The following is a 9,170-nucleotide window of genomic DNA, read 5'->3' on the forward strand; positions in this document are numbered from 1 at the left end:
AACAAAAAAAATGATGATGATGATCACGATGAAAAAATACGGAACGGAACGAACCGAAACTTGTTCAGCCGTGGGCGGATGGGGGCCTCCACATGGCAGAGCGCGCGCTACCGTGGCTTCAATAATTAAATCCAACGCAGTGCATACACACCAACCTCTTCCGAGCCCCGGCTCCGGTCCCGTGGGCCTGCTGCTGTGCATGACACCTCGCAAGAACTCACCTCCCGGACAGTTGGACACCTCTATGATCCACTCAACTGCGCGCACACAGAGCGAGCGAGCGAGCGAGCGAACGGGCTGCTGGGCTCCCAAGGCCCAACGGGCCGCTCTAACGCGGGTACCAACGTCAGCAGGGGGGCCCTCTATTTTTGCTACAGCACACTGCAGCAACCCCCTGCCGGGCCTCGGTCGCGCTTCAACTGGCACACGCACGGGGACCGATCGGCCGCGGCCACATTTCAGCTGCTCGCTGCTCTAAGAAGCAAATGAGGTAATGAGATGCTGTGCCTTTTGCTGGCAAATATTGGCCGGCCCAAGATCGAGCTCCGCTTTCCGCCGGCGATCCCAAGATCCTGGCCACCAAATCGTACCCAAATCGTCGGCAGCGGGGCGCCATCGTTCGAGCGAGCGAAAATCGATGATAATATTTTCCATTAAAATCGCAGCCACGAACGAGCCCGATCGTGCATTATCATGCGCGACCGGGTAGAATGGCCCCCGCTTATGGCCCCGTTCTAATGAGCGAAGCGAGGAAACGGCGACAACAAATCGTAAGCGTTAAATACCGACCACGCGCGCGCGCTCTGGATTGGCGGCCGGATTGCACCGAAAACCTGTTTCGACGGCGTATCGCGCGCGCGCGCACGCGGCGGCACTGGATGATCATCTCGCCGCAGCCACCGCCCATAAACATCTGGCCGATTATTGGAGATTCCCTCCGTTCGATGTTGCAAGTTTTGACAGTTTTCCGTTTCGCCGGTTCTCGATCGGCTGCGGCTGCCCATTGCAGCGGATGGGACCGGTGGTGTGCCGGTGGTGCTAATGGGCCAAAAACCGGATACTGGGGCGCGGAGGTGCGCGTTGCAGTGCAGTCCGTCCGCGAGCAGCACCATCTGGACCCGCGGTGGATGGTGGATTCTGCAAAGACGTACCAGCTGTAGTTATGCTAATAGGCACTTAGGGAGGCCGGCTATTGTTGCGCTCAATCAACGACAACCCCCCCTGCCCCTTCTCACTCCTCCTTCGTTGGTTCTCTCCTTCCCAACCAGACCGGCGGTGCTAACGGGGGATCCTACCACAACAATCGGCACGCATCTGGGGTCCGCACTGGGTGCTTTACTCCGGAGCACCAATAACGCCTCATCAACCGAGATGAGCCGATGATGAGATGAGTTGATTGTAATCATTCGGTGAATGTCACCGAGCGGAGCCGAGCCTGGCGCCGTTGTTTCCGCGGGCACTAACTGGGCAGCTAATTAAATTTAACCGGTGTCCTTCTCTCCGCACCGAAATCGATCGAGACCGAGTCACGAGTGGGCGGGCGCCAGGCCAAGTGTAGGGGGGGGCAGCAACCTCCTGCTGACATCAAGACCGTCACCCAAAAGCCGTTGGTAAATAGGTTTTTTTCTATTACCTTCTCCTCGCAAACTCGCGTTCGCCGTCCAGCGGATGGTCAGTCACCCGCCACCATGGGCCCAGCCCGAAGGCGGTGCCACTGCGACCGGCACTACTTCGGCCCGAACAGGCGCGTATGCGCAATCGAACCCGTAACCCGCTGGATACGGAGCACCACGCAAGCGCACACCCACAGGTGGCAAGTATCCGGCCGGGCACGGGCGCAGGTTATATCGGGCGCCGACCGGAGCGCTCCGCCTATTGGCAGGTGCCAATTGGTGGATGTTTGACGTTCCAACACGCCAACGCACGGGGATGTGCGCATTGGACACTGGGCCACCGAGTACGCCAATCGCGTTGTGCGATTGACGTGCGCGACCGCATTCGCTGCATGATGGTGTGCGTGCGTGCGTGCGTGCGATAGGGTGAGATTCCTTTTGCCAAAAACGGTGCCACCTCGACACGGTACGCCTTAACCGGCCATGGAGATCCAAACACGGATCGGTCGATCGCGCTACAAGGACATGTGCCGGCGGAGAGATGGTCCCAACCGTTCGTTCATTCGTTCATTCGTTCTCTCTCTCTCGTGGTGAACCCTTGCACAGGACCTAAAAACAAACAGAGCCAGTGTTTAGAATGCTCGATGGCCAACGCCGCTACCGCCGCCGCCATCTAAGCGCAACGATTACGGCGTAATCTCGGGGTCGCCGCGGGAACGCAGAACGGTAGCATCGATCCGAACACATACCCGCCAATACCCGATGATGCCACCACCCGGAAGGGGGGGGCAGAGAGCTTAGAGAGCCTTCGGCCGCGAGTGGCACCATTGGCACCGTTTGTCCACCCTCTCGAACGGGGTTTGTGACGGGGGGGTTGATAACGATGCGACCACCACCACCCCGCTGCCGTTTGTGATAAGCGAGCCCGCGGGGTGTGGGGTGGGTTTTTTGGAGGGGGATGAACAAATCGCACCCACGAAAGGTTTGTTGCGCATCACCCGGCATATCTCGTCCTGGGACCGATTACTATTGCCGGCAATCAATGTCATGCCGTCCGTGGACCCTGCCACTGGCCTCCGCTAGCCTTCGGACACACTCCAGACGTGAAGCCCGTTCTCGAAGTCACACGCGCCAGCGTGACGTGTTTTGTTTAGTTCAGTTGTTTTAGTTTATTGTTGTGGTTGTGGTTGTTGTTGTGTTGTTGTTGCTGTTGTTGCGTTATGATACTTGCTCTGCACCGAGAGCAACCCAGGGGACGCTCCCAAGGTTGACCTCACATATGGTGGAGGGGAGATATGGGATAGGCAGAAAAGTTTATCTCTTTCATTATGGTAAATGGTTCGCACTCACCTGAAATCGTTGATCGTTGACCGGGTAGTAGTCGTTCAGCAGCAGGCGGCCCATGAACGTCGCACTACTGGCCGCCACCACACGTCACACACTCGCCCTCTCTCACACAGTACCACTCCTGCGCTGCCAGGGGTGGTATCCCGTCCCCTCCCAAGCTTGGCACACCCGACCCAGACACTCCAATGCCTGGAAGGGGTTGTTGGTGGGGGAGGGGAGGAGAGCAAACCTTTCTCTCTCTCTCTCTCTCTCTCTCTCTTTCTATCTTTGTCTCTCGATCTTGTCTGTCTCGATCAGTGGATCGTTCCGCTGGAGAGCTTCCACGATTGATTGTTTCTGGGGGTTCCACAAGATTTGATATTTTAGTTGCTATCATTTGAAAGATTTAGCTTCTTCTTCCTCCACGAAGCTGCTTGCTTCGTTTCATCGCTGTCTTTTGTTTATTTGTTGCCCCGGTTTCGTTGATTGGCGTTAAGGAGCGTGGTGGGTCGCGCTTCCGTTCGCTTCGCACAGGGTGTAATAATGTGGCCCACAGGGACACAGGACACGGGCGCTCCTTCCAGGGAGGTAGGGTTGGCCGAACCGAACCGAAAAAAGTAGTAACCAACCAAAATCCCGACCAAAAACCGCACCAGTAATCTAATCTTATCTCGGGGCCCGCGTACGCCGCGGGTCGCTCGCAGGGGGCCAATGCAACGTCCCAGCTCTCTCTTTCTCGCTCTGGCACCCGGGATCAATTACCTGTTCCGTGTGCCGTGGCGTCCCTCGGCACGAATGCAGCACCAGGCCAGAGAATTCGCTGGCGGGCGGGCGGGCGCGCTGTGGTTGATTGTTGATTGGAACTCCGGTGTTGATTGCGTGCGATCTCTGCCCGGCCACAAACCCCCGGGGTGCCGAGTTACGGTGGATCCTCTGTTTTTATCCAAACCAAACTAAAGCTACACAGCAAGCATAAAAAAATTGGGCACCAAAACACACCACTCGCCCCTCCTGTCCCCGACACACAAAACCGGTGAAGTTACATACGTTTCGAAACGGAAGTGGCCATTTGTTGGCTGCTGCGCAACCGACTCTGCGCTCAATCCCACACCACAATGACCCACAAAATTGGGAACCGGACATGGTGAACAGGAGCCCAATTCTTTCGCTCTCACTTTCTCCCTCCCTGTCTCTCTCTATCTCTCTCTCTCTCGTTCCCTCTGTTTCATTCTATGCTCTCTGCAATCTTCCGCTAATCGCGGCACCGAAAGACACCTCTCCCTCTCCCTCTCTCTCTCTCTCTCTCTCTCTCTCCGATAAGATTACGCGTTCCAGCGAAATACGGATCAATCGGCAAACTGAGCGGGCTGAGTCACTACGGACCCCCGGACGGGATTCCCGGATTGGTTGTGTGGTGTGTCCCCAAACATACAGCAGTGACCGGCGGCCGTGATGTGGCCATGGAGTGCAACAGTCACCATTCGCGGTGCATTTCTTGAACCCGGAACCAAGTGACATCCGCGACCAGTGGCAGCTCCTTCCGTTCCGACAAAGCCTATTCGGGAGGTGTCAACCGAACGGAAACCCAAGAAGGGCAGCAATCGAAGCTAAAAAAACAGCAACAAAACCAATGCCGTTAATTACACGGAAGCTCCTCTGAGGAGCCCACCACATCAGCGGGCTCCAGCAGCAGCGGGTTCTGTCATGTTTGGGCGAACTGTGTACGTACGGCCTCCACAGGGTCACGCGTTGAGCGCATAAAAAGCATACACACATACACACAGACACACTCTCAACATCTTCCAGCTGCTTTACATCAATCCTGCTCTCACGCTGGCTCTCTCTCTCTTTCGCGGTTTCTCTCTCTCGCGTTAAGCAGTGTCTCCCTTGCGCTCTCTCTTTCTGTCTTTTGCTACTCCTGTTTTGTTTATCACACATATATTCACACACTGCGTTTCTCAGTCTTTCTTTCTCTCGCTCCCTCTCTCTCTCTCTCTCTCTCTCTCTCTCTCTCTCGCTCTCTTTCGTTCGCCCAGTCGCTATGTATCGCTTTCGTTGTGCAGTGTGCGCGCCCGCAAAGGAGTTTCTCTTCATCGACCATTGCTTCGGGGTTTGTATGCCTCTGCCTCGTCTCTCTCTCTCTCTCTCTCTCTCTCTCTCTCTCTCTCTCTCTCTCTCTCTCTCTCTCTCTCTCTCTCTCTCTCTCTCTCTCTCTCTGTGAGGAGGTGCTTTTGTTGATCACACTTAGAGTGGTGTTATTTCGCTAGATAATGCACACCTTCCTGGAGTGCTTTTGGCGTAATTGGCGAGCATTCTCAGTTCAATCCCAGCCCAAGGCTCCTCTGTGTCCCCGGCCCTAGGGCCAAGCCTCCAATGGCCACGCGCGCGGGAAGCTTGGCCGTGTTGGTCGCCATATAGCCGCAATGGGTCTATGATTGCCTGCCAGCATAACGACTCGCACTCTCGCACAACCGCGATGTCCACTATGCGCACAACCTAGGAGCAGCAGCAGCGAAGGCGGGGTGAAAGAGTGTTTCGCTAGCATGGAATGTGCCACCGCCCCTGCCACCCCACGGACCGGTCCGGTACCGTGGGTCTTGCCGTGGAACTGGAACCGTCCCCGTCGAACCCTCGTGCTCCCGTACCGTTCGATCGCCCAAAACACCGCCAAACATCCGCCGAATGGCGGCCACGCCGATCCAGTGTTCACAGAGTTCACCACACAACACACCACACGCAGGCACGGCGGTACGGCACGCGGGACGCGCCTCCAACTCTACGACGGAACCGTTTTTACGTCCACCTATTCTCTATGCGGCAGACATCACCACCGCCGCCGCCGCGAACACTCACCACCAGTCGTCGGGGCGGCAGATCCTTGCTCCGCAGACGAGCGCCACAAACGATCTGAGTCCGCCGTAACCTCAATCGTGTCCGTCGTAACGTCGGCAACTGAAGAGCGAAATACAGCCATCCGCCCGTCGGAGCGACGACGGCGAGAGCGACGGCACCGTGCGCGAGTGTGTGCGTGGCCGTGTGAGAGAGAGTTGCGAGCTTCCGTTTACGGCGGCGGTTTCAAAGTTGTGCCCGTTACGCGACATGCCACTGCAAGTGTCACCGAGTGATGGAGCGTCAAAGCTGTTGTCAAAGCTGTTGCTGTTGCAGCGCCGCACCTTACAATCATAAAAGGTGCACGATACGTAACCGATATCGCGCTCTGTGTGATGTTGTTGTTGTACTATAATTGTTTCTTATTGTTTTTTAGCTCGTTTCGTGATGCTGTGCTGGCGTTCTATCCTTTCGGGTTGTTGTCTCCGCTGCACTGTCTCCGAAAGCTCCGAAAGCTTCGACCCAAGCACGAGAGCAATGTCAAAACAAAAACACGTGGACGGCGCACAGTCGCGATCTTCCGCCTAGGATAGGATGGCTTCGCTGTTCAGCTCGAGTGATAATATCATCGAAAATGACGCCAGTTCGACCGGTACCGACGATCGGATTGCGCTGGAAGACATCTGGAATGAGCACCAGCTCGAGCGCTGTGTGCGGTGGCTGGCGGATAAGAAACTTGAACGGGTGAGCGAGCACGATCCCTGCCCTGCGGGAGGGGACCAGCAATGAACAGTGTGACGGTGACGCTGTCGGCGTTTTGTTTTAGGTTGCCCTACAGCTGCCGGATGCCGCCCTGTGCCACAGCGTACGAATAGTGAATGATTTGCAAACCCTAGCGAACGGACCGGTGCGACTGTTCGTGCTCGGCGACACGTCGTATGGTAGCTGCTGTGTGGACGAGATTGCCGCCTCACATGCGAACGCCGACGGGATAATACACTTCGGACACGCGTGCCTCAGCAAAGCGGTGCGTCTCCCGACGTTATACGTATTCTACCAACGGTCGGTTTCCGGAGAACGGCTGCTGTTGGAATTGCAGACAGTTTTTGAGCATCAGCCCGCCCGGTTCACGTGTTTTTACGACGTCTCATACCAGCACGCTGTGATGGGGCTGAAGCGACGGATTGTGGATCACTTTCCGAACGCAACCGTGGGCACGTTGGCCGAGTCCGACGAGAAACCGGATGTGCTGTGTTGGAAGTTGCACGATGCGCACACCACCGCCTGCCCGGCAGTGTACGTCGGGCATGACAATTTGAGCTTCTTCAACACGTGTGTTGCGATCGGTGCCAGTCAGTGGTACCTGTACGACGCGTCGGCCACGGAACCAGTGCTTCGTAAAGTACAAAATGCCGAAGGGGCCTGGCTGCGACGCCGGAGTTACGCCGTTGAGCGGTGCAAGGATGCGACTACGCTCGGCATCGTTGTGGGCACACTGTCGATTGCCGGCTACTTGGACGTCGTACAGCGTCTGCAACGTCTGGCCAAGGCACGCGGTGTTCGTACGTACATTATATCCGTAGGGAAAGTTAACGTGGCCAAGCTCGCCAACTTCGGCGATCTCGACTGCTTTGTGCTGATCGGTTGTCCGGAGAACGATACGTTCGCATCGAGAGATTTCTACCGGCCGCTGCTCTCGGTGTACGAAGCCGAAATAGCGCTTAACTCTGCCTGGCAGTGTCCACCGAGCGTAAATTACACGACAAACTTTAGCGACCTGCTGCCGAACGGTCGACTTCACCGCGCAGAGGGACCGCTTTCTCAGGAGCCAGATGTCAGTCTAATCACCGGTAAAATAAGGAACGTGCTACGTAAAGAGGATGACTCATCAGGGGACGGCAGCACATCTCTTGAAATAGTACGAAAAGGGAAAAACGAGGTGGCACAAGTCAGTTCGGCCGATGTGTTCGCTGGGCGTTCCTGGCAAGGGTTAGAGCAACGTTTGGGGCAAGACACCCCGGCACTAATTGAACCGGGCCGTTCTGGGCTTCCCATTAAGTACCACGATGTACCATAGATGATGTGAATTCAGGACAGTGCGAAGAAAGGAACATTTTCTTCTTGCACTATTCCTTCCTCTTATACTTATACGAAAACAATAGAATGCTAATATATGGACACAGTATGGTCAATAAAAAACTAGATTGTAGTACATGTATGTTACCAAGCTTAAAACTAAATTTAATGTTGGCACTTGTTTTCATGTTTACTTATCTTTTACTTTTACTAACCGTTTTACGAACAAATAGAACTGAATTCTCGATTATCCGGCGTTTCAAAGGATCGTTCTTCCCCCATTCCCTTCAGAATTTGGTTCGATTTGTTCGAAAACAAACCGAATTAAAAGTTCATAAAAATTGAGGCATTTCATCGTTCACAGTGATTGAATTTACCCTTATTCTGTGTTGGCTTCATATAAAATCTGACCGAGTTTAACCGTTTGACGGTTTAAGTTTTTAAATTTTAAGTTAAGTTTGACTGAGCGCCATCTGAGCTACCCATCATGATTTGCAAACTGGCAATGGGTTCCTGTACATATATGTAGAACTGTCACCCAAATGTATGTAGAACCAAATGTAGAAACTGTCAAAAAGTTCCGCTGGATAGTATGCAAACCCCAAACGGGCAGATCCACAGACTCTCTTCACAGAAATAGACGATTGCAGTAAAAATGAAAGCTTCGGCATTTAACAAGAAGAAGGATGGTGATACGTAAGTTTGTGTGGTGTTTGGTATTAATTAATATCATATTAATAGGTATAACAGCACATTATTTTCCAGAACCGCTCAAATATGTCGTAGGTGCCTATCGAAGTATGACGCTGTAGAGTCCCTAGCGAACGACGAATCTAGACAACATAATCTTCAACAGCTCTTCGATTATAGCGGTTTTCAGGTAGGACGATTGTTAAAACAGACTTCTCTACAAGAAAGACTGTTCAATGAGATTCATATTTTCCAGACCAATGTATTACCTGTAATTCCATCGTTTTTGTGCACGAAGTGCAAAGAATCGCGTTTGGACAACACGTATACGTTTCGCTGGCCATGCAACGAAAACATTGCGCCACTCAATGGAATTACCGAAGAACAAAACACAACGAAGAACGAGGCAGACATCAGTAAAGACTCTGTTGGCCAATCTGCTGAACCAACGATTGACACACATTTGTTAATCAAAACTGAAGTCACCACACCGGATGCAGCGAACTATTTGCATTTGTATCAGACGAGTTATACAGCTCCACAGGTAAATGGGACACAAGGATGTTGGTTGCTACCCGATGATTTATTTGAAGCGGAAGAGAATCCAATTGCGATCAAATTAGAGAATGAAGATGT

At 53.7% G+C, this 9,170-nt stretch overlaps 1 protein-coding gene across 1 annotated transcript; it reads left to right on the top strand.

Annotated features, from left to right (window-relative positions):
• Nucleotides 1–6,362: 6,362 nt before the first annotated feature.
• On the top strand, nt 6,363–7,943 carry LOC131213662 (2-(3-amino-3-carboxypropyl)histidine synthase subunit 2). The gene is made up of 2 exons (XM_058207751.1): nt 6,363–6,512; nt 6,595–7,943. Exons 1-2 carry the CDS (start codon nt 6,363–6,365, stop codon nt 7,843–7,845), a joined length of 1,401 nt encoding a protein of 466 aa, XP_058063734.1. The 3' UTR covers nt 7,846–7,943.
• The last annotated feature ends 1,227 nt before the right edge of the window (nt 7,944–9,170 follow it).

Source organism: Anopheles bellator, chromosome X (assembly GCF_943735745.2).
Source record: "Anopheles bellator chromosome X, idAnoBellAS_SP24_06.2, whole genome shotgun sequence".
Lineage (NCBI taxonomy): Eukaryota > Metazoa > Arthropoda > Insecta > Diptera > Culicidae > Anopheles > Anopheles bellator.